The sequence below is a fragment of the Betta splendens genome, chromosome 3 (genome assembly GCF_900634795.4).
Source record: "Betta splendens chromosome 3, fBetSpl5.4, whole genome shotgun sequence".
Classification (NCBI taxonomy): Eukaryota; Metazoa; Chordata; class Actinopteri; order Anabantiformes; family Osphronemidae; genus Betta; species Betta splendens.
Window position 1 is genome coordinate 19,258,628 of NC_040883.2, and position 26,170 is coordinate 19,284,797.

Below are 26,170 nucleotides of genomic sequence, written 5' to 3' on the forward strand. Positions count from 1 at the left end.
CATTGTATTATAAAACAAACACACACTAAAATAAGGCTATGTATCACTGATACTAGAATCATTTTGCCATGTTTACTTTAGATTAGCATTTACTTGGTCAGAATATCTACATACTTACACTTTTTGTCTACTACTCTACAAAAACATTGTTAGTAAAATAGTATTTCTCCAAATTGTCTTAACAACAAATCAATGCATTGCTACAGTTTCCATTGCTGCATAAAAAACGTTCAACAGAAAAGCTGCGACATCAATTATTATACAAAATATTAACAAAACGTCCTCATTATGAAACAGACCCGATGTCTAATGCAGTCATGACGAGTAGGTGTATGTGGGAGAGAGTGAAGACAAGGAGCAGGAAGATTTTAAAACCAGTGACACAACAAAGATTGACGTGGTGGAACTGCAATATGTGAAGCTGGGAGAGTCCAACCCTTGTCTTATTAAAGCTCGGCTTATATCTGTCATATGTACGCTTCCCATTAATTACTAGCTTCCGCTCCTATTAAAAAGTTTATTTTCTCCCAGCTCACGGTGGATGTAAAAGCCCTGCTGGAACGCGACGTCTGCGCTCCTATTGGCTGTCTGTAACGTCGCTCACGGTAATGACGATTTTACTGGTATAACCAGCTGATGCCGAGGCTATGTACGCGGAGCTTCTGGAGAGCTGTTGATGGTACGCGGAGACCGCTCCATCGCCGTTATGTCTGCGGATTCGGTCTCATCCCAATCCACACACTGAGTGAGTAGAAAATGCGGCCGTGTCACGACGCACAGGCCGTTTCCACGTCGCTCCACATGATGCATTTCGTCTTCCCACATCATCATTTTCATGTGTATGATGCTCCGTGCTTCACGGATTCAGCTCTCCCACCGCACACATCACATTCACAGGTAAAATGGGTTCATTAGCCTAACGATGGACGGGCTGCAGTAGTTTTTATATTTTATGCTGTTGTGTTTTTCTTTAATTGAAATGATGTGTAATTGTGGGTTTATGGGTAAACGCTATTCGTGGTTTGGTTGTGCAACACTATCGTGAACACGTTCCGTGGACTCCGCTATAATGTATGCACTGGTTGCTGTGTAGGCTGAGAAACGCGTGGACAGCGATGGAATGATGGTGCGCTCTGCAACGCAGCGATGAGACGCAGTTTCGGTGCAGAGAGAGCAGCATCATAGTGTCCGCTCCCTGCCTCTCGCGCGCGTGCGCGCGCGATCTTTTTCTCTCTCTCCCCGTGGACACACGCGCACGCACATACCTTCGTGCACGCGTCTGTCCATTATATTCACACTACCAAAGTCACTCATTCCCACGTTTGCTCTGCGCGCAGACGCCAACAGGCGTTTGTGACCAGACGGACGTCTCCGTCCGTTCTGTAACGATGCTCAGGACTTCCACGGTAATGCTTCCTCCCTATTTACCAACTGTCTGAGGAAGAGGCCTATCAAATGGGGGTTTCCTCAGAAACCGAATTACATACATGCATCTCTGCTGCAGTTGTTGTTGTTTGGTTTTAGTTCATTTGTCTCTTCTGAGATTGATATGGTACTATAAGGATGTGATCATTCCTTGTGGCAGCGCCATATCCTTAGATGACTAGCCTCAACATCCTCCTTATCTCTTTCACTGGAAAGAAAACACTGTGTGGAGTGTACACTGCATAGGAAAACGCCCACATAGACACATGAGCCAAATCAACATTAAAGTGTTTTTTTCACTACCGGGTAAACCAAGTGTTGTACAAATGGATATGGACTGATACTGTGGGAAGCTTTGATGGTCCCAGTCCAGCAGCATTTGTATTACAAAGGAGGCATTTAATCATCATGGTCAGTATTTGGATGGGTGACAGGAGAAACCAAATCCTTTGGATATAAATTGTCTTTGGAATTTGTCCGTTCTTGATAACAGTGGTTACAGCAGCTCAGGCTATTAGGAACTTTGTATGCATTTGATTATAACCCAAGCTGAGCGTACCAGTGTATTGAGTTGCTGCCAAGACACTTTGAAAACTGTAATGGCACCAAAGCAAATTCAAGTAAAAGTGAACATCAACATTTTACGGCATCCTGCAGGTTAATTGTGTGACTGAGCAAAAGGGAAATGACGTATGTGCAATGAAATGAGGTCATCCATGATTTAAACATGTCCTTAAATTCTTTGTTTCCTACATGTCCTACTTACCAACGATGTGTGACAGAAATACCACATGCATGTTGCTGCCTGTGCAAGGACTGATGGGAAATCAGACCTTGGAGTGACCCTTGTGATGGCGTGTTTTAACATCGCTTGTCTGTTTTATGTCTCGTCTTACAGATGCAACCATATGGGGGTTTGGATAGAAGTATGAGACGAGCCATCTCACAAAGTGGAATAAAACCGCCTCGAGCACAACTTCAATCAAATCAGTAAATAAAAAGAAAGTGACATTTACACAGAACGTGAGGCTGGACGAGACCTGTAGAAGAAGGGGAGTGGACATGGCACATGGTCAGTCACGCCTGCTTTCCCTGGACTGTACGTTTCGCTCCATCGGTCGCCTGTTGAAGCAGGAGCCTCATTGCTAAAAACCTGCGCTGCTCGTTTCACCTGCTGGAGGAGCCCCCACCCTCGGTGATGTAATGAATAAGTTTGAAGTCCTTGGCATTGTGGGAGAAGGTGGGTGGTTTACACAGCAGATTTGACTGCATGTTTGTAGCATGGGTCCTTGTGGCGAAAATGTGCAACCTTGCCACGCCCAAATATTCAATTGCAAATTGAAGATTTGTGTCAAACAGGTGCTCTGGTGATTTCCTACTGGTCTTGCTAGTTTCTAATCGTTAATAGACGGTTTCTGTTTGGTCACCAAAGCTTAGCAAAGTTTAGACTGTTTGAATAATCAGTTTTACCTGTTTTGCAAAAGAGAGGAGAAAATGTGTCAAGTCAATAAGAAAGGGTTTACACATTTGCTAGACGTGGCTTGAAGAACACTGAGTGAAATCTAGTATCTTACATGTCAAAGCAATCATTAATAACTGAGCTTCAATTAAGGCGTTTGAGTTCTTGCTAGTTTCTACTGTAGTAGTTAGGAGTAGATGGGATCTGTTTGCTCATCAAAGCTAACTTTGGACAGCTTGAATCTGTGTTATAATAAACAATTGCCCTTACATCTTGTGATTATTACAAGCAAGAGACCAAAGTCATTTTTGTTAAAGACAGTACCAGGGATGGATGTGACCTCAACTCTCATTAGAGGCAATTTCTGATTCACATACATCAGATAAGACTAGAAGCCTCTAGTAGAGGCTGCAGATGGAGTTTTGATTCTAAGGAAGCTAAAGTAGGCTAAAGGAAGTCATTCAGTTTAGCTAGGACAACAAAAGTATTATTGAATCATAGTAAATGATGGCTGAATCTGTGATCAATTGTACAAGGTGTTTGAACTCATACTTATTTTAAATTAGTTATTAACATGATGTTGTCCATCATGTATACTAACTCAAAAACTTAAAGCAAAATAATCATGTTGTTCTGCATTACACAGTCTTGTCTTGATTAGCCGAATCTAACTTTATCATGATACAGGTACAAGTGTGACGTAACTGGTGACAAAAGCGGTTTGGAAATGTACCAATAAATGCTGACAAGTCTATTTTTAAAAAGGCATGTTTGAAAAATGAATACTATGCTATGGATGATCGACTGAGAACAAAGAAAGAAAGCTACAGGGAGTGTGTGTGTGTGTGTGTGTGTGTGTGTGTGTGTGTGTGTGTGTGTGTGTGTGTGTGTGTGTGTGTGTGTGTGTGTGTGTGTGTGTGTGTGTGTGTGGGTGAGTGTGCATGTGTGTTTGTGTGTGCGTACTTGCATGCGTGCGTGTATGTGTGTGCATTCGTGTGTGTGTATTGTATTGTGTACGGTAGAGGCATATGTGTGGGTGAGTGTGTGCCTCTGCCTCACCTATTAACTGTTGGTTCTCTGGTGGTTCTCTCCTATTGTGATTTTTTTAATGAAGGTGTTTGTCAGATTTAAGAGGCTAAAATATAATGAGGATGTTGACACTTAAATTGATCTTTTGTGTATTTCTCCTTGTCTAGGAGCATATGGAGTGGTGCTTAAGTGCAGGCATAAGGTAAGATAGTATTTCATATTTCTGAAGATGCAATTGTCCTAAGTATGAAAATGTTTTGATTCATAGGCCTATAAAGATATGAAGACATTTATTAAATATTTGTATTATGTTAGAGTTTAAATAAAATAAAAACTATATATACTGTATGATTATAACAGGGAAGTATCACCGAAGATTTGCAGATAATGACAGTTTATCCTTAAGGGCTTCATATTCTTGTAAAAATGCAATAGCAACTACAAAAAAACAAAAAATAGGCAAAGATTAATAGATATACTGTATAGTGTAATAGTCTAACTAAAATGTACATGATAGCAGCAACAATACATGCTGAAATACTATGAAACAAATAAATTAGATGGTAGAATGGTCACATAGTCCAAAATTTACTGTATGACATATTACACCCATGAGTGTCCACTGGTTGCGCTTCCTGCATTTAAATTTCTGCCATTAATGAAGTAGATCTGCCTGAAAGTGAGTCTATAAGGCCTACTGGTGACTCATGCAGCCGCTCCTTCCATACTGCTCGGTTCCCAGCTCACATTGTATCTCATCCTGCTGTATCTTGTTTCGTTTTCCTGCAGGAAACATTACTATAGGTATGGGATGCATGGGATGCATTTAGTGTACAGGTGTCTTGCATGCAAAGCCTTAAAGCCTTAACAATGGGGAAAAAAATCATTTTTTTTAATATTCATCCATCCATTTTGTACCGCTTGTTTCCATGCGGGGTCGCAGGGTTGCTGGAGCCGAAACCAGCTGTCTTTGGGCGAGAGGCAGGGTGCACCCTGGACAGATCGCCAGTCCATCGCAGGGCAACACACAGACAGACAACCATTCACACAAACACTCAAACCTACAGCCAATGAACCTATTTCATGTTTTTGGATCGTGGGGGGAAAAGGCACCACCGTGTTGCCTTTTTAAATTCAAACTAGTCTAAATAAAGGTAACGCGGCTTTATACCTATATAAATGTACTGTGTATAGAAGGTCTGAGTGGCTCAATATAACCTGTATACAAATACTGGGCAGACCTGATTCATGCTGCTATCTATTTTGTATAGAGGTGGTCAGAGGAAGAGAGGCTTTATTGTTGGGAAAGCTTATGTACAATATGCCTTGATAGTTTCATCATTTATTCATACAAGAAATGAGTAGACAGTCTTATATGAATGAGGCAATGTTTAGAAAAGCTTCAGCTTCAATGCTTGTAGATTCACCTTTTTTCACTGTTTCTTTTCTACTTTTTTAGTAATGTAGGATCACCAATATATTTTAAAGTCGTTTAAGATTCTGCAGTGCGCTCATCAGCTGAGCAGACGGTGTAAAATATCCCTGCGACATGGAAGTGATAGAATCAACAGGCACATCTCTTGATTCAGAGTTTTTGGCATATACTGTACAGGGAAGGGTTGACTAATATCTTCACAGCATGAATAAGACACTGAGAAAGCTATGAAGTAGCAAGCTACTTATTTACAACTTGTGTGATGATGATGCTGAGAATCAATCTCTACTTTGGTCCAAACGTTTATTAATTTGATGTATTGCTATGACCACAACACGGACTGTTGCCCTCTCAGACAAGAATAAGGTCAAAGGATTACTGCAATCTATTATTAGTATCTGCACTCCGGTCTTCATTAATAAAGGGATGTTAACTGCGAGATTAATCTCAATGGGAGGGACAGTGGCTGTAAAACTGATTGATAAACAATCCCACCATCCATCCATCCATCCATCCATCCATCCATCCATCCATCCATCCATCCATCCATCCATCCATCCATCCATCCATCCATCCATTTTCTACCGCTTATTCCCTTATGTCAAGGGTCCTGGAGCATATCCCAGCTGTCTACGGCGAGAGTCAGGGTGCACACTGGACTGGTCACCAGTCCATTGCAGGGCAACACACGGACAGACAAACATTGACACACACACTCACACCTACGGGCAATTTAGAGTGAACCTAATGAACCTAAGGCATGTTTTTAGACCGCGGGAGGAAGCTGGAGAACCCGGAGAGAACCCACGCGAACACGAGAAGAACAGTGCTACCCACTGCATGCAATAAAATGATGCAGTTATGTTGATGAAGTTATGTTTGCTTCACTACCAGCACCACATGTATGTATGAGACATTGATAACCAGCGATACAGCGTTACAATCTAGAAGTTGAGAGCCTTTTTGCTTTAACACATGACTTCCTGTACAGTATATTGGACAGACACACTGTTGATATCCAAGAAAGAATGTACCACTTTGAAACAATAGAAGGAAACTTAAGGAGTCATATCTTATCTGTTCTTTATTTGGTTCCGTTTTACGAATTACTGAATGTTGATAACATTTGTCTCCCATCATTGATGAATGAACATGAAGACTGTATTGAATTCTAATTCTCACGATGCCATACTATTCCATATATACCATATATTATTCTAAGTTGCTAAGTTGTAAGCTGTTGCAATGTGCAGTAATAATATTAAACTCAAATTTCATAACATCACCCGTCTATATAAAAGTGAATTGGACTTAACTTCCAAACCCCAGATGGCCTGAAATATCTCCCCCCACTTAACAGCTCTATAACTGAAGGTGGCACAGACTGTGCATCAGCATTTTCACAAACTTTTGTTTGTCAGAGTCATTTAAGCAGCCTGAGGACAATAACAGGATTAAACACCGGATACTGTATGAAAGATGGGTCGTAAGCAAGATACATTAAGCAAGAAACAAGCATTTCACTTTGAAATGTGTAGCATACGAAAGTAATTTGAATAATTTGTTTAAAAGCTGGACCTCTGGCACTTTTTAGTACCGCGTTGTTCATTAGCCAATATTCAATAACATATTCTGTAATACACGTGTCTGTGTGGATGAAGCAATATGTGCTGATTTGAGTGTATACTGTAGATTTAATGAATTGTGTGTTTTGTCTGTCTGTTCATAATATGTTTGAAGAAAGACATCTTACTGCACACACAGAGCAGGACAATGCTGCTGTAGGAGGCGTGATGACAGGTTATCAGTGGAAGCATTAACAGCAGGGGTCAAAAGAGACCTTTTAAGTGTTTAATGCTTTAAGAAACATTGAATTGACTTTTTTTTATTTTCTGCACACAAGTGTTGGAAAGCTAGAAAAGGTAAAAGTAGCTGACCAGCAAAGACTGTTAGCTTGGTTGTATAGCCTTTAATTACTGCAGCATTTCAAGGACAAAACTGAAAATAGTAACTCATTATATTAAAACAATAATAAAAATGGTCTTTAGCAAAAACACTAAACACCTTTGCTCTTTTGTTTGTATGGTTAATTTTTTGGAGCTGGTCGTTTGGCATCTTCTTTCAGACGAAACTGATGCAGTCCTCTCAGGTTTGATGTGTGCTGTGTTTGCCCATTTCAGTTGGATTAGGATCAGCTTGCATAGACGCCCACTTTAAAGTGGTTCAGTGTTTTCTTCTTATGCATTCTGGGGGTGTATCTGCTGGGAAGTGATAATCAGTGATTTAGTTGTGGATTTAACTCCATGTAATGCAACCTGTCCACAACAGGCAGGGCTAACCTACATGTACAGGTATAATACATGTGAGCTTATATTTGGTTTCACAGTGGGAGGGTTGCTTTGTTTGTCAGCATTAGGCTGATCTGGCCTAAAAGCCTAAAAATTGGCCTCATCTGTCCAAATAATATATATATATATATACATATATATATATATATATATCATTGTGTGAATTTTAGTTCATTTCTTTTTTTTCAAGATGTTCTATTGTTTTTGCCTATCTGTTTTGATTTTGTTTCTTCTGAAGCCAGTGTTGCCTCTTTGGGCCTTATCAGTTGTAGTTTGGACAGCTTTCATTAATTACAATAACAGGTACTGCAGTGTGGCTGCATTGCATTGCTCTCAACCCCACAAAGGCATCAGGGTACGAGAGGGAGAGCGCTACAGCACAATACCTGCCCACGGCATCTGTCTTTGAGGTTTCATTACCACACATAACCAGTGACAGTCTGTTTATTAAAATGAAAGATGCTTGTTGTAAATGACCCTGCCTGCTTAGTGTCGTTGGACCATGAATTTGGTTTTCAACAAACCTCCATTTTCTTAAACATAAAGAACAAGTTGTCCAAGTGTGCACATGTTAAACCTAGTATCCTACAAAGAAGTGACATGTGACATGTTTTCCACTTATATAAGAGCGACGGGGATTCATTTTCACACATAGAGCCCAGACCATGGCAATAACAGCTTTTTTAGCTTTAGAGCAGTTATTTTTACTTTTCTCAGCTGGAAGCAGGGCAAAAGAGAAAAGGGTGGCAGAGGAAGAGAGAGCAGCAAAGTGTGAGTGTGTATGTGCGATGGAGAGGGGATGCAGAGAAAGGCTATTGAATACAAGAACGCTGCTGTTGGTAAATGGGTCACTCTGTTAGGAGTCGACAGCAGACCTGTACATCAATAAGGGAATAAGTCTGGAGACTCCAACCAGGTGACTGGGTAGAAGCCCAGAGAACTGGGCCCTGTCCTGAATAAGGGCCACATTCTTTACTGTAGTTATGTGTTCGTGACGAGACATTTAATTAACTGAGTGAATGTGCGCCAGAATTTGTGCAATGTTCTGCCACTTTATGCAAGTGTGGTATTAGCGTATGTGGGTGTGTATGGAGGCTTATGTGTTATCTTGAATTTGTGTTTTGGGAGTGACAATAGCACAACCTACACGCTAGTCAGTGTTTCCTGGTGCCTATATAGGACGTCGATGTACTACTGCTGTCGTGCTAAAAGGACTTTGTTAAGGTCCAAGGACAATGCATTTGGTCGTAGAGTATGTGGTGGCTTTAGTAGGTTATAGCAGTAATATCTGTGCGACAATTGAAACGGCCTCATGTCAGCAAAAAACGATGACGTGGACTCAACAGTGGTGTGTGAAGGCAATCAGCAGGGTCAGAAACCCCACGCGGGAGCCCAAGCAACGTGGATAAGCTGCAAAGTGCGGCGAAGGCAAGAAGCTTGAATTGGGACACGTGCTGGGCTTTGGTTTGCCTTCCTGCTTTGCAGAGTAAACACAGTAAATCTCGCAGCTTGGGAGCGAGACGTGCTTCTCTGCACTGAAAAAGCTAACTTCATGCTCGAGATTAAGCACTGTTTGAGCTGCAAAATCTTTCATGTAGAAATCTGTACCAGACACACATTGGATTGTGTTTAAAGGAGAACAAAAGCGGTGACATGCGGCTCTTTACTGCGCCGCCTCTCCTTGCGTCTAAGGCTGACTGCATGGTCTGACCCGCGGTAAACAAAAGGACAATGGAGAAACGTGAGCCAAGCAAAGGGCAGAGAGGATGACCCATGTTGTCATTCTCTCTGGTGACCCATTTCACTCAGTGCCCATAAGCATATATAATATATGCAAATAAGCAGACAGTAACTTAACTGCAGGACTGCTTAACAAACATCTTGCAGCTTCAGCTCCAGATATACCAGCCGCACAGAGGCAACAAAGCAATTATTGCAGGATGAGGATTTATATTCTGTATCTGATACAGGGGTTACTAGGAGATGTAAGAGTGTGTGTTTTGCCTGTTTTGATTCTTCCTGGGGGGTCATGAGAGGACTGTACGGGACTGACCGACATCGGGTTGATTTTTGTCCGAGGATCATTGGTATTTTGATCACTAAAGAATGTCGTGTGAGGTCTAGTAACATTGTGATACTGTATATAAGCAAGTTCTGTGTTAACACTGATCAGAAGACGATTGATCACACTTCAGGTTTTTACCATTCTTTTTGATTACACTTTTTATTGGCCGCTTTCACGCAGTGGTCCAATAAAACAACACAATCTCTTAACAGTTCACTCACAGGTCTAAACAGCGACTCCAATGTCATAATGACAGGCTTTGCTTGCAAAAAACTGTAACCGTGTCAAAACACTGGAAATGTGCAGTAAAAACCAATTTTGCCTTCAAACAATACAACTTGCAACCAAGTATATGAACACGTTCAATCAGTCATAACACACTGGACAGCCAATTAGAAAAACACAGATCTCAGTGTGAATCAGTGCTTCATTGATCGTCATTGGAGCCTGTTGCTCTTTGTTGTCTTTGAAGTTTATGTCAAATGCAAGGAATTGGATCCAGATGAAGGAATGCGTTGATTTATTGAATCCATGACATTCATTTTTCAAACTGTGGCGGAAAACTGAAATATTGTAAATATTACTGAAAATACATGTAAACTGAAATACAGTAAAATCTATTGGAGGATGAAACACAGCCACTGTTGATCCTCAGTTTCTGCTTTAGACCTTATGCATTATGCATACCAGCATGATTGCTTTCACCATTCATGCTGGTAAAAAAAACACAGACCTGGCACCATTTTTAAGGCCTAAAAGCTAATAGAAAATTGAAGATTTAAGTGGAAGAGTGTTAAACAGGTGCTATGGTGAGTCCATACTAGTCTTACTGGTTTCTAATAGTTAGGAACAGATGGTTTCTCTTTGGTCACCAAAGCTAAAACACAATATTTAGACCGTTTGAATGACGTTGACGATGAAAATAAGTGTAACCTAGTTATGCAAAACATGTCAAAGTGACTGATAAGATAATAATACAAATTTACAAAGAAAGTTGTCTGGCATATCTGTGGGCTTTGACTGCCCCCTCACAGCAGCACAAATGGGAATTTTCAGATCTGTTCCATTCTATATTATTATTATTATTGATCCCACATTGTGGAAATTACAGTACGTTCTGCATTGTTACCCATCCCCCCGGGGGAAGCAGTAGGCAGCCACAGTGCGGCGACCTTCCGCTCCCCAAGCCAACGCTCTATCAGTTGCTTTGACCCGTTTTGCATAACTAGGTTCCACTTATTTTCATCATCCCTATTACAGCAGAGCATCAGACACATGTAGCAAACGTGTAAACCTGTTCTTTCTTCTCTCTTTTGCAAAACAGTTAACAGTTAGGTTTGACTATATTTTAGTTTACATGTATTTTCAGTAATATTTATAATTTTTCAGTTTTTTGCCACAGTTTGAAAAATGAATGTCATGGGTTCAATAAATCAAAGCATTTCTTCATCTGGATTCAATTCTATGCATAAAGGTAAATTTGACATAAACTACAAAGACAACAAAAGAGCAACAGGCTCAATGAAGCACTGATTCACACTGAGATCATTGGTTTATATTTTGCTGCCCACTGTGATATGACTGATTGGTCGTGTTCATATACTACACAGTGTATTATTTAAAGGGAAAATTAACTTTGCATATTTCCAATGTTTTGACACGCTTAGAGCCTTTAGCAAACAAACGTGTCATTATGACATTGGAGCAGCTGTTTAGACCTGTGTGCGACCTGTTAGGAAAATGCGTTGTTTAATTGGACGACTGCATGAAAGCGATGAGAAGTGGACGATGCTGATCTTTTGATAACAATGTGTGGTAGACTTCAACCTGAGAACAAGAACAGCAATTAGTCGTTGGCAAAGACATCCACTAATTGCTGGGAATCATTACGAATTGTACTTCATGCGGTGTTCCAAATTCACTGAGAATGAACCACAGTGACTGACCCTCCTGGGGAATTATTATGCCCACTAGAGGGCGACAAACAAAGTAGAATCCCCACTGGCAATAACTGAAACACTGTATTGGACCAGCTTATCCTTAAATGGATGAGCTGACAGAGGACATGAGGTTGGCTGATGTCAAAGCAGAAAATGCCCAGGATAGAGGTAGATGGAAGTAGATGATTCGCTGTGGTGACCCCCGTTGGGAAAAGCTGAGAGAAGAGGACTAGGACAAGAAGACAGAACTGAACGGAAACAAAAGGGCATCCAGGCTGGAGGGGCACTCCAACAGCAAGAAACATAAAGATAGTGATGAGCTGGGGAGGAGAATCAGTGGTAGGCAGATGGCGCTGTGAGGCAGGACGAGACATCAAGGCTATGGATGCGGTGGCTCAATATTCTGTGTATCTAGCTATTTTTCGCTTTAATTCCATCTGATGGTTTTCAGACTTAACATAACTCACAAGCTCATCTTTTTACAGGAAACCAATGAGCTGGTGGCCATTAAGAAGTTCAAAGACAGCGAAGGTGAGTGATGGTGAAAAGGACAGAAGAAAGGAGAACGATTCAGTCAGGTATATCAGCTCTGTCCCTTGTCTGCACAGAAAATGAGGAAGTCAAGGAGACGACTCTCCGGGAGCTGAAGATGCTTCGGACGCTGAAGCAGGAAAATATTGTCGAGCTGAAGGAGGCTTTTCGCAGGAGAGGGAAACTCTACCTTGTCTTTGAATATGTGGAGAGGGTGAGCCCATGTTACACACACATTACATCTGACATTACACATCATCACTCTGCCGCATCCCAACCATGGGCTCCGGTTAGCTTGGGCTGCTTAGTTAGGCATGAAAAGCGTTGCTATGGTAACGTATGAAATTTGCCGGTAATGGATGGTATTCCCCACTGTGTTGCCAGGTTGCGCAGCCAAGTGTTTATTGACAGGTTTTATTTTCACACTTAGCATGTGTCCCCTCTCGCTCCTCTTTCTGAGTTAAAACACACTTATCTGGGAACGGCTAAAGTAAAGGGACCATCAGCAGCATGGGAGGAAAAACCCCCAGCTACTCATTTGCACTGTTTACTGTTTCTATGACTTCGCAGAACATGCTGGAGCTACTGGAGGAACTGCCTAACGGGGCACCGCCCGATAAAGTCCGCAGCTACATCTACCAGCTCATTAAAGCCATCAACTGGTGTCACAAGCACGAAATAGTGCACAGAGGTAAGGTGTTCGTCTTCATTTCTTCATTTAGCTCATTTCCACACTCAAAACAGCTAAGAGTGACTAATCAGCATTTATCTGCTGCAGACGTGTCAGTGTGACCTTTAGGTTCGTGTCTAAAAGATCTTTCAGACACTAGATCTTTTCTTACATGAAACTGGTTAAAGTTCATCAGTGATTGACAGCTTGATGCTTGGAGTCATCTTTCTCATATCAGACGAGAAATAGGATTTAACTTCATCTAAATCAAGGTTGTTGTTTTCCTTTTAGATATAAAGCCAGAGAACCTCCTCATCAGCTCCGATGATGTTCTCAAACTCTGCGACTTTGGTGGGTTTGAGTGAAAACTCAAGAGTTTCTTTACACTCTATTGTCAAGTAAATACGTGTTTATCAAGCTTTTACTGGCGAAACCTTTGACAGTTTGTTGTCTAAGTCTCAGTTCTTGGGGAAAAGTCCCACAATTAATGTGCCACCTGTTAAGTTGAATATGAACAGGGCCAACTCTACCTGGGAAGCAGCAGCGTAAAATGTACTGTAGGATCCTTGTGCTTGTGATATTGTCGGGCACCTGGGTGCGATGCCTGGCATGCTACGTCTCCCCAGCTGTGTGGTCTACTTTTGGAGAAACCTTTGTAAAATCCTTCGGTCCATTAGTTTAGCATAATTGGCTAATGCAGCCTTACTGAGTCAGCCGGGGTGAGATTTGTTTGTTATTCACTGTTGGAGCTAGCGTTCTGTTAATTGTGAATTTTCGTGCTTAAAATGGACTCCCTGTACACCAGCGCTCTGAAGTATCAGCCTTCCCGCAGTGACATAACTAATAACTAATGGAATCGCATGGGGGGTGGTGGGGGGTGACGACTCTGTTCTTGTTTCTTCGCAGGTTTCGCTCGTAACCTGTCTGAGGGAACAGATGCCAACTACACGGAGTACGTGGCCACGCGGTGGTATCGCTCGCCCGAGCTGCTGCTGGGGTGAGTTTGTGTGCTTCAGTGTCTGGTCAAATGAAGTATTATAAAGTATTCTGATCTACATACTGTGTAATCTGTGGCAGTCCTCTACAACAATATATATATTAATAAGTCCCATAAAGCATTTTGTAATTGGTGAGCTCCTCTATTCCATCCTCATTGTTTTAACACAGGCCTGTTTCCCTCCCAAAAGATACAGTACAATGAGTCACCAACAATCAACACCACATACTGAGATCACATTTCTGTTTTAAATGTCCGTCCTAATGTGGAGACAGGTGAGCATCATATCGCCTCACTGCTGTAGCCTGATTTAGTAAATGCCCTGGAACATTTATTGAGACGGCGTTTTGAATGCCGCCCACGCAAATACTCTCTCCCCCCAACACCACCGCTCCTCTTCTGCCAGATCCGCTCACCATTTCTCACCAGACTCCTCAGCCCTTTTCCTTATCTCCTGCACGAGCAACTCCAGCACAAAAGGAATTGTATTATATTGCACATGCTACTTCTCGTATCTGGATCTACAGAGTGTGTACATTTTGACTGTCACTGGTTTCTCTGGACAGATTTAAACACTTTGCTGCAGGAGCTGTGTATCATCACCCCCTGCTGCTAACAAGGGGTTTGGCCATGTAAAATAACAGACCCTAATGGCATTTTGCCTTTCACGCTTTCTTCCCATTTCAGGGCTCCTTATGGAAAGGCTGTGGACATGTGGTCGGTGGGATGCATCCTTGGGGAGCTGAGTGATGGGCAGCCTTTGTTTCCAGGGGAGAGTGAGATTGATCAGGTTGGTCAATCATGAAAAGCTAATTAAACAGATTAAAGCTCCAGTGTGCAACTTTTAGGCAATAGCATGAGGCTGCTCCACTCAAATGTCTTTCCGCATGAGTCATGGCTCAGCATGTTAAGTATTACTCATTCAAGCATCATCTTAGACACTTCTTGCTTGCACCGGTCGCAGGCATGCTGGAACCTGTCTCAGCTGACAATCGGGTGGAGTCCATATGGGGGACATACAGTAGACAACCTTCATTCTCTCACTGCTGCACCGAGGACAATTTAGACTCTTTGATTGTTACATTGCATGTCTTTATATTGTGGAAGTAAACTGGACTACATCTAATGGGCAGACCATCTGATCGTTGATCAAGTTCATTCCTGACTTACAGTAACATGAGAATTTGTTTGACCAATAAACAACTCAAGATCACATTAAGACAATAAATTGACAACACCTAAATTTGGATTAAATACTAAAGAACAAAACATCTGTTGATCAACAATTATTCTATAAATTTTATTTAAAAAAGAAGAAAAAACTCAGTTGAATAAGAAACAAACTAACCAACTAATGACCAAAAGCTACACAAGAGTCAAGGGAAGCGAACAAAAAACAAGGAAGAAATTAGCATTATGGATGAGACGCGAAGGTACAGTATAATGGACAAAAGTGAGTATACACTACAGTATATACACATTTGAAACAGGGAAAAAAAGATGAGGGAACAGCAAATTTGGCAGATTTCCAACATTGATTAGAGGGGAGAAGTGATTAATAAATACAGTCAAACTGTTAACTTTGACATTATAATTATTCTTTCAGCTCTTCACCATTCAGAAGGTTTTGGGTCCACTCCCTTCAGAGCAGATGAAACTCTTCTACAACAACCCTCGATTTCACGGAATCAGGGTAGGGAACGTTTCGCTTCTTCAAGTCTCTTTCTCCACTTCTTTTTCTTTTTCTTTTTCTTTTTCTTTTTCTTTTTCTTTTTCTTTTTCTTTTTCTTTTTCTTCTTCTTTCTTCTTCTTCTTCTTCTTCTTCTTCTTCTTCTTCTTCTTCTTCTTCTTCTTCTTCTTCTTCTTCTCCTTCATACTTTACTTCGTCTTCTTCTTCTTCTTCTTCTTCTGCTTATTTTTCTTCTTCTTCGTCTTCTTCTTCTTCCTCCTCTCTCTGGTTTTACCTCCCTTCTGTCTCCCTCTTGCTCTGTATGTTTGGCTCTCTTGTGGCAGTGTTCCCAGCACCATGACTGAGTGGATCGCTATGACTCATGAGATAGATGGTTGGTGTTCAACTAGCAGCAAGAAAAAAGTGCCCCAGAAGGCCAAACAAGACTGTGTGTGTGTGTGTGTGTGTGTGTGTGTGTGTGTGTGTGTGTGTGTGTGTGCGCGCGTGTGCACATGCATGTTGGTTGATAGATAAGCTACTTTTACACGGCAGTAGCTATATGTTGGAAATCGTAAATATCAAACCAAAGGAAATGCTTTCACTTGGACCTTAGTTAATCCAGAGTGTGTGTATGTGTGTGCACCAGTTTCCCACAGTTACACATCCCCAGACTTTGGAAAGAAGGTATCAAGGCATCTTGACTGCTTTGATGTTGGATCTGATGAAGGTAAAGTTAATATTCTTCATTTTATCTTGTTAAATTTGTTAGCTTCCCTTGTGCACAGTTGCATTTTTTTTGAAAAAACATGTTTGATTTTATTCTACATTCATCACAAAACATTCCTCTGGATGGAAAGTGAATGATTCGTCAGTACAGTCCACAAATTTTAGGCTGTCATTTTTGGCGTTGAGTCAGGCTCCACTCCGGAGCATTAAGGGACTTGATTCGACTCCAGTCTTGTCCTAGCTTTTGCTTTTGGTTGTTGTGTTGCTGTAACATGACATCCAACTGCTTCATGCTCATTGGACTCTCAGCCAGTTTTCTGCAAGGACTTATTAACATTTGGCAGCATTTATTTTTCCTTCTCTCGTTTCCTTCTTCTCTCTCTCTCTCTCTCGTTGCTGAGATGCACCCCATAGGGATGGCATGAGCCAGGTGATGAGTAATGCCTGGTGTCCGCGAGACATAGTGCTTGGAGTTCTGCTCTGAAAAGTCAAAAGTTTTTTTGTCTCATTAAACCAGAGATTTTTTTCTGTCATGTTCTCTCACCCCTTTAATTGCCCTTCGGCAAAGTCCAAGCAGGTCGTAGCCTTCCTTTTACTCAGAGTGGTTTCTATCATGGTTCACTGCTATAAAAACCTTTGCAATACTATTTTCCCTTCCATTTTTTCAGGTCTAGAGGGAACATCCAAAGATCTGACATCTGTCTTTAAAACATTTTACAAGCACCTCATGCACAATAAACATGAACTGAACATGATGGACTTGAATACGTTTCATCATTATCCTGTTGGATGGTTGAATATGAGTCAAGCTTTGGTTTTCCCTTCCTTCAACACGTTGTACAGTATGTACAGTACTCATGCCGGCTTCAAAGCATAACCAAGCCACCACCATGCTCCTCTTTAGACAGTGTATGCGTTACTAATTTTTTTCCTCCAGACTTATTGCACCTAAAGGTTTGTTCTCTATCAGCCTCCCTTGATAGTTTGTTATCTTGCAAACTTGTACTTTCTGACCTGATTAAATAGAATAAAACAATTTGCCATACTGTACAAGCTACTATCATACTTCCATGTGCATGTCTTTGTTCTTCAGAATCTGTTGCTGCTAAACCCCACGGAGCGTTTTCTGACGGAGCAGAGTTTGAACCATTCCGCTTTCCAGCCTCTGAGGCAGTCGGAGAGAGAGAGGCCTCCTCCTGCATCACCTAACCCACCACGACCCTCCAAAAGGAAAACACACCATCATGGGGAGAATACAGTGCCCACAAGGTTACATTATGTTTTGTCTCATTTTGGCAGCTTTATTCTTTTGAACAATGATAACTTATTTGTACTTGCATTGCCTGTCAGGAGTCACAGTAAGAGCACAAGCCGCCGCTCCAACAGCAAAGAGTGTTCCAGCCTCCCTCGTCACGGTGACCTCCATCATCTCAGCAATGAGAGTTTCCTCAACGGTAACAAACCAGCTCCAAGCAGTTTAAGTCCAACACTCCACCCTAAGGGACAATACATGTCCCAAACACTAAATCGTTCTGCTTCATCTAGCAAAGACATGGTTAACAATAACTTGCCACACCTCCTTAGTCCAAAAGAAGCCAAAGGCAAAACAGAGTTTGATTTCAACCTGGGACCCTCCCCAAAGCTGTCAGATCAAGGTCATGGGGTAAAATATGGCCATAGCAAACCCAGCTCATCACGTACACAGCAGCAGCAGCAACAGCAACAGCAACAGCAACAGCAACAGCAGCAACAGCAACAGCAGCAGCAACAGCAGCAGCAGCAGCAGCAGCAGCAGCAACAGCAACAGTCCAGTCGTCACACCTTTCTGGATGGCAAGACCAACACGCTGCAGTCTGGAACAGAGAAACAACATGGCCGACATGCGCACAGTATGGCAGATTCCGCCCATGGATCCATGTCCTCCTCCTCTAAGAGTTCTGCATCTTACCTAAGCCTGTCAAAGAGCCACAGCGCTCTGAGCGATGCCAAATCTATAGGAAACCTCAGTGATACTCGACTCCACCCAGATGACCCAAACTCCAACACAACCGTAGGGGTGGGACCCTCTGCCCGCTTTTTCCCTTCCAGCTGTTTAGACCTCAACGCCCCCTCAGGTCCTCCGGGGCCACCGGGCAGCCCCTCCACGCGACACAGTGACCGATCCGGTCACAGCCCGGCCTCTCGTAGCAGCGGCAACGTCCGCATGGAGAGCAGCACGTTAGACTCCTCGTCCAGACACAAATCCAGACATAAATCTTTAGCGCCAGGTAGGTTTAACAGTCACAAAACCAAAACATTTTCACAAATTTCTCAAGTTATCCCAACCAATCCCCTGTTTTCCAGAAGATGCCACAGCTCCAGAGCTCTTAGATCCAGGAGGAGTGGGAATGCCCTCTACTCACACTCTGCCATCCCCACACGAATCGTATCATTACGGCCTGGGGTACACCTCGCCCTTCTCATCCCAGCAACGACCTCAGCGCCATTCCATGTATGTGAGGAGGGAACGCCACCGGCCACACGGGGTGGAGGGCGGGATGATGGGCTTGCCCCCACCTGGACAGGCGATACCCACACGAGCCAGTAGCTTGCAGCTCCTCTCGCCCCAGCTGCAGCACCGAACCACCCTCACTGGGCATTCAGTGAGCTCTTCAAGGGAGGACTGCACTGATGACATGACAAGGGTTAGTGGTAGACTGTACTGCGAGTGTTGCTACAGTAGTTATAGAAAAAATTCACCCTAATAAACTCCAAAAAAATATCCCATTAATGTGTTTTGTTACTTGTCAAAGGACAAACTTCATTCATCATTTTAATGCAAAAACGTCGACTCTACATCTCAGCTTCAAGGCTAAAGGGTGGATCTTTTTCTTTCCTATAATCATTGTAAATGTGTGTCCGCAGATCCAGGTCTTTCACAATGTGTGTTTGCAGGGACTGTCATTGTCTCACTTTGTGTTGCTTCATGCTGCTTCTCCAGTCTGCTTTGATCTGCGCCTGTTCGTCTTTTCAACAGAGTGAGCAGTCCCCTAAAGACATGAGCCACCCTTGTGCCCCCATCAAAGACTCTACGCGGGACAACACTACTGCTTTTCTTACACAGCGCTCTAAAAACGAGGTCCGACCCCCTGACTCCTTAGTAGCCAAAGACAGCGGCTCCTCTGACCGCTGGTTGCCGTAGCCTTTTTTTTAATACCCAAACAGCTTCAGTGAACGTTGTTGCTGGTATAAATGTAACGCTGTAAAGCTTTGTCTTGTGATGTGCGCCAGCACGTAAAGAATGTCAAAGCTAATGGACAGTGGTGATGTAAGACTTAAGATGTATTTACATGTAGTAGTCACAATACTAAGGAAAGTTTATGGTCCCGTGCACATGTGGGTATTTCTATGTCTGCATAATATCAATCCCAATTATAGGTTGGGATGTACCATGACCTGCATGGCGAGGATGGAAGTTCCTCCAAGGAGAACCGAATGATCTTCACGGAGTCCATGCCTCGGAGAGTGGGCAGCTTCTACCGGGGTAGGAAACCGGAAGCAAACACAACACAAAGTGTGTGCGATGTCAGACAAGAAACAAAACAAAGACAAGGACAGGCATAAAAACCACAAAAAAATCAAATTCAGCTAAATATTCAAAGGTATGTGATAAATTATTACACTGTTTGTGAGAGCAAAGGTTTTCATGACTACCACCTACATTTTGAAGTGCATTTACTCAATCTACAGTATTCTAATATTTTGATTTTAAGTACAGTACTGTACATCTATATTTGCAACATTACTGTGTTCCTAACGTTTGCTAATTTACACAAAATGCAAAGTGCAGCTAAACCTGGATTATAATTTAAATAAAAAAGTTTTTAAACAATGAATAAATAAAGTCAAATGCTTGATTGCATTATGTTAATTAGTTTCATCAGAAGATTTTGAGGGTGACAGTTTGGGCCTAAATCCACAATGCAGATGGTTTGGAAAATGTGTGGTCATTAATATTTAAAACTGATTTTCCAAACACATTTAAAGATTTTGTGTCCTGGTTTCGTTCCAGTTCCTTCTCCCCGACCAGATAACACGACTTCTTTCCACGACGGTGTCGGTCAAGGCAGAGGGCAGGTCATACCTGTCATACCTGGAGACCCTGTTGCCATGGCCAACCACTCAAAACGCCAGACGGCTTTCGACTGGTGAGTCTGTGGGTTCTTAATTGGTGTTTCTTCACAGCATTGTCAAGATGCATAATGTACTGTATATTCCTGCGATACATTACTGAGAACAGCACGCATTAATGTATAGTCAGTTGGTGTCTACTCTAACTCCACACTTTGGTTTGGCTATATTTGGCATTGAAGGACTGCTGCAGAAGCAATGGTCATGAATCCTCCAGAGCCTACTAAAGAAAAGGAGAAACAAGGCTTCTTCAGAGCCATAAAAAAGAAAAAGAAGAAGACACAGATAGTAAGATCATTTACGTCCTCAAAGCATTTCATGCAACATCGCAAATATTACAGTACTTTATTTGCTTTTTTTAGGAGCTTTATGACCTCTAACATTGTCTGATGTTTAAGGAAGACGATTAGGGCCCCCATAAAAAATAATTGAAAGGTTCTGACTTTAATCTCAAAATTCTGACTTTAAACAGATTGTTGTCAAAACAATTTTTTTGATTAACATTTTGAATATAAGCTAATGAGTGAATGTGAATGCCATTGTAAAGCTATTTACTGAATAAAGATAGAGATTAGCGCAAGATGTTTTTGTTTTTTTTGCTATTACTGTATATTATATTATTTACGTTAATAATGACTGAAGTGCACAAAGAGTCTGTTATCCCCTGCCCCTTTGGCTGTGTTGTTTTTTACATCCAGACCTCCAACTTAACCTTATGTTTAAAGCTATGTGGATTACTGTGGATAATACAGTATTAAAAGAAAATTATAGCTGAAGGCGCAAACTGCAATGAAACTGCTATTGATTAATGTGTTGAGAGTTGTGGCTGTGCGTCTTCTGCTCCACAGACGGACATGGAGGACAGGAGGAATCCCAGCATCAAGAAAAGTCTTTTCCCCCTCTTTAGCTCTAAGAATAGCTTAAAGCACAACGCAGCTGTCAAAGTCCTCCCTGTAGTCGCCTCACCCATGGTACAACACCAGCCTACCGTGCCCTACCCTGCCTCACCAGTAATCTAACCTAACACTATGGCTGCATGTTAACTCAAAATCACCTGCTTTGAAATCCTCTCAAGAACCCAATCATTGACTGAGAAACATTCCGAACTGAGAGGATTTCAAATATGTTTTGAGTATAATAATGCACGATGTTTGTGCATCCATTTGTCTTGTATGTCAGATGAATTCACCTTGCATTTTATGCTGCATTGTGGGCTCTCAAGAAGGCAAGGACCGTTGCATCATCCTTTTCAAAAAAATTCATTGAGGCCTTTACCTAACTTAAGATTGGAGAGTAGTTTCAGTCCAAATATTTCTACTTTCACAGAATTGAAGATTAAATTTTATATTTGATTTTGTGGCTTCTGAGTAACAAATGATTTTACATTAACGACTGAAAACGCGCTTGGTCAGAAGAATCTGTATGAAGTCATCATCTTCATCATCTTTGTGTGGTACCATCAGGGGAGTGCATGAAGAGCTTCGCGTGGAAATTTAAGCTGTGTTTCTTAAAATGGATCTCACTGCGTAGAGCTGTATGTTTACCTAAAGCACATATGTTGATTAATTAATATCTTCCTGCCTTTTCTGTCTGAAACATTAGGTTCCTGGTAGTGGACAAGAACACATGTCCCTGCAGAGAAGCTCCAAGACGTCCTCTCATCACAGCAGCCGTCGGAAAAACCGAGAGCGCTCTCAAAACAGGGAGCGAGAACAGAGCCGGGATCGGGACCGGGACAGAGAGAGGGAGAGGGAACGAGAGAGGGAACGAGAGCGAGAAAGGGAGAGAGAGCGAGAGCGAGGGAGAGAGAGAGAGAGACTGAAAGACTGGCCACCTGAAAAACCAGTGGACTCACACTCTCAGGTACAGTAAGCTTGTGCATGAGGCGTCATCTGGGTGAAGATGTGGCCCAGAATCTTTGACCAGTATGATCATGCAAAGTTATTTTTAGTCACAAATATGTTAATATTTTATGTAACTTAATTAATGTAAAGTAGATGGAAATGTGTGAGACCAGACAAAATCATTCTGCATCCAACATTTTAAAAGATTAGACTATAAAATGTTACATTTTCACTTCACAGGTCACAGGTGTGTTACCTGCAAACACGTAGTTTATAGATAGATTTACCACATGTAACAGATAAAACAGATGCACTGTATGTGCAAAAAAAAGAATAATACAGATAATATATCAAAAATAAGGTTTAGTATTACAGCTCTAAGATACCTCAATGAAAATACAGAAAAAGAGACAAAAATAATTACTATATTTTAGAGTTTGTTTTACTGTTATATATTAACAAATATCGTTTCTCCATGTATACATACCAGCATATTGTCATATTCTTATCAGCTGGTTTACTCCTATATTCTCCCACAGAAAACAGCTATACAGTATAAACACTTCTGACATTGTTCCATTATTTATTCGTATAGGCTAATAAGGTTTGATATTACAGCTTTATGAAGAGTTTACAAGGATCCGTGTTTCTTCCCACCAGAGCCAACCACTCAAGTCTCTCCGCAGACTCCTTCACCTCTCTCCTTCTTCCTCAAACCAAGGTCAGCCTCCCCCGGCTCCTCCCCCTGACCTGCGTTTCCAAGCCCCCCTGCCCAACCCACCACAGCCATCCTCTAAACCGGCCTACTCCGACGGCCGGGGCCATGCCGTGGTGGGCAGCGCCGCACAGGCCAAGACCCGCAAAGCCACCTACCCCATCCCCGGCCAGATCGAGTCCAGCTGGCATGTGTCTGCTTTACAACGGGCAGAGGGTGCTCAGTTCACCCCTGAACAACTGGGTATCAAACCGGGAAAGAACGGACCCACGTTCACCAGAGCCTCCCGCACCAGGATGCCAAACCTCAATGATCTAAAGGAGACAGCTCTTTAAACCGCCTGAACCACATCACCGGCATATGGCCCATCCGTCTATGGACGCATCTACCAGACAGATGAAAACCTGTTCCTCTGGATTGAGTGCTCGTCATCTGTTGATACTCATGTCTGTAATATCTACGAAGGCTAGACAAACACAGGAAAGGGCTCACCCCCTGTCGGGATGCCAGTGCTGTGTGAGTCGTATCTTATACTCTCTCCACTTAAGGTTTAAATATCAGAATGAGCTGATATTTCCTGAGAGGGAGACACTGCCTATGTGGCCTATTTGCTGCCATCTTCACAGGACACCACTGCAACACATCAGACAGCTGCTGTCAATAAGCTCAAAGGTTTTTCAACATCTGATATTTGATAAGAACAAAAAAAAAAGAATTTATATTAACATTATTTATTAAATATTTATTTGTTTTGACTTCAAGGATATAAGCTATAAATGACACAGTATGTAGGCTTTAAGGGAATATTATAAGATAATATAGAAGTAAATGTGTAATTGCAAGAGCTTTAGTTTCGACACAAAGAAATAAATAGATATGTATGTGTTTATACAATATGTCACAAGGAATATTTAAGAATAGTGAATGTCTTTTTTTGTCAATTTGATATGTTATAAACAGATTTTCATGTTATATCATGTTACTTTTACCTTTTTTGATTGTTTCAATTCACATGTAAAGGAATATTGATGAATACTTGTTGCCCAAAGTGTTCTGTGACAATACAAATACTGTAGTAAAAATCTGCCCATGACCTTCACAACACCAGATTTGTGGCAGCGTGGGCTGTTTGTCATTAGGGCTTGTTAGCGTACAGTACCAGCCTGAATGAGACTGTTAAGCTCTGCGCTTGACAAGTTGCAATTGTCACCTCGCCATTTTGAAATAAGCCTTGTTTCTTTCAGCTTTTTATCCAGCTTCATGCTGCCATGTTGGTTTTTGTCAACAGCCTTAACTGCATGTGATGTGCATCACTTGCCCACATTGCGACGCTGAAGTTAGCCTCTGATTTAACATTTCACACGTACAGTAGGAGTGTAGGAGAACAAACAAATGAAAATGATACCTCGTGCAACCTTTAAAGTTTTTAAAGGATATGTCTAGTTATATTCCACATTTTTGTAGTTCTCACAAATTCCATTAACTGTGGAGTCGACGGTGATGTGCAGTAGTTCACTGCTGTGTGCCACAGACTTTAGTTATCATTCAAAAACCATTAAAAGCGATGTGTGATTTTATTTTGAGTAAACCCTCAAGCCATTAATACACATAATCCGCAGATGAAAACAGTGACGAGAATTGTGCTATACGTACACTACAGCATTTGCTATGACATTGACCAGCGTTGCTTCAGTGATGACCAGTGACTCGTGGGCTGAGACCCAAATAAGCAGGATTTCAAAATGGAAGTGGTGGCAGACAAAGTCACATATGGACCCAATAAATTTTAAATGCAATATAGAAACCTTCAGCAGTCATGCTTACTGTAATTAAAGCTAACGGAACATTGACCCATATGACTGTTATATAAATATGTACTGTATGAAATTATGACAATTTGAAAACCATAGCATTTGGTGTTTCCATCATTGGTTTCTAACTTAAATGGGTCATAACATAACAAGGTTCATCTGCCTACAGGACTGGACACTGCTGGCAAAATGTGTGTTCAAATGTGTACACTGCCATTTTTTGGGGTCATGCGCTAAAACGGTGTCTGTTTTTTTTTTAGAAAGATCTTGTATTGTTTACACCTAAAACAAATGCATATGGGATAACGCCATCCTTCCATGTGTTTGTTTACATGAGTGTGCAAAGCTTGTTTTTGTAAATGCCTTTTTGCAAATCAGCACTATTGTTCTTTTGCAACTTTTTCTAACATCAGTACTCACGATCAGGGATGATTTGCTGGACTTGATCTTTCATGAAAGCATTTACTTGTGGTCTATTGACTTGTGGATGATTCAAAATGCTCAGTTCTGTAGAAAAAAAAACTATTTGTGGCCTAAGCAAAGTTTACAGTGTTGTTTTTGTCTGTGTCTCGCCTTTACCCCTTGTTCTTCCTTCAAGGTTTGGGAGCAATTCAAGGGAGAAAATGTTTGAGGAAAGAAAGAAGGACAGAAAGATGAATGCATTTGTGCAGAATTTAAAACAACTGTGAACTAAGAACTAAGAAAATTGAATTTTGATAATTTCATGTATGTTTCTCATCAGTCAAAATGAAGATAAACCAATTATGGCTGAATGATTGAAAGCAATAACACAGAAAGAGAGTGATGCAGAGTGTGCAATGATTACTTCAATTGGAGCAAAATATAGCACAGAGATGACCTTCGCTAGGGAAATGTACCTTTACTTTCATGTACACTGTCGAGATATCGCTCTGCAATATCTTGCTTTTATTTTACTGTAACTTAATTTCAATTGCCCTGAGCCAGGATGGTTCAACTGCCCCATGTTGTGTTATAGAAATCTGTGATTGATAAGGATTTTATGTTCCTGCTGATGCGTTTGTTCCTATGATTAATGGGACAGTGAGATGTGTAAGCGCGACTTGCCAGCAACCTGGAGCCTTACGTTCGTTTACCGGCGCAACACATTCGATGGAGATGGAGGCAAGTCGCTTACACCGGCTCGACAAGACGAAGAATCCCCGTTCACAAACATGAATGTGTTTCCTAAAACATTTATTTTTCATTTGCCTGTTCTTACCAGGTGTAAATACAAATATCAGAGTGTACCTATACTGACCATTCTACTTTAAGACGATAGGATCTCCTAATAAAAGCCAACTGTACATTTTGAATG

The 26,170-nt window shown here is 41.6% G+C and overlaps 1 protein-coding gene across 6 annotated transcripts; it reads left to right on the forward strand.

Annotated features, from left to right (window-relative positions):
- Positions 1–536: 536 nt before the first annotated feature.
- On the forward strand, positions 537–26,168 carry cdkl5 (cyclin-dependent kinase-like 5). 6 transcript variants are annotated; one of them, XM_029143613.3, is made up of 21 exons: positions 545–745; positions 2,324–2,665; positions 4,081–4,115; positions 12,187–12,232; positions 12,310–12,446; positions 12,803–12,923; positions 13,194–13,253; positions 13,809–13,899; positions 14,587–14,689; positions 15,506–15,592; positions 16,215–16,295; positions 17,388–17,563; positions 17,645–18,561; positions 18,638–18,978; positions 19,311–19,412; positions 19,712–19,817; positions 20,346–20,481; positions 20,647–20,752; positions 21,313–21,435; positions 22,067–22,327; positions 22,969–26,168. In XM_029143613.3, the coding sequence occupies exons 2-21, from the start codon at positions 2,629–2,631 to the stop codon at positions 23,356–23,358; spliced, it is 3,456 nt and encodes a 1,151-aa protein (XP_028999446.1). In that variant the 5' UTR covers positions 545–745; positions 2,324–2,628; the 3' UTR covers positions 23,359–26,168. The 6 variants fall into 6 exon arrangements, with proteins under 6 accessions (XP_028999450.1, XP_028999446.1, XP_028999445.1 ...); XM_029143612.3 differs by having other exon boundaries at positions 550–745; positions 18,641–18,978; positions 21,313–21,474; XM_029143610.3 differs by having other exon boundaries at positions 551–745; positions 21,313–21,474.
- The last annotated feature ends 2 nt before the right edge of the window (positions 26,169–26,170 follow it).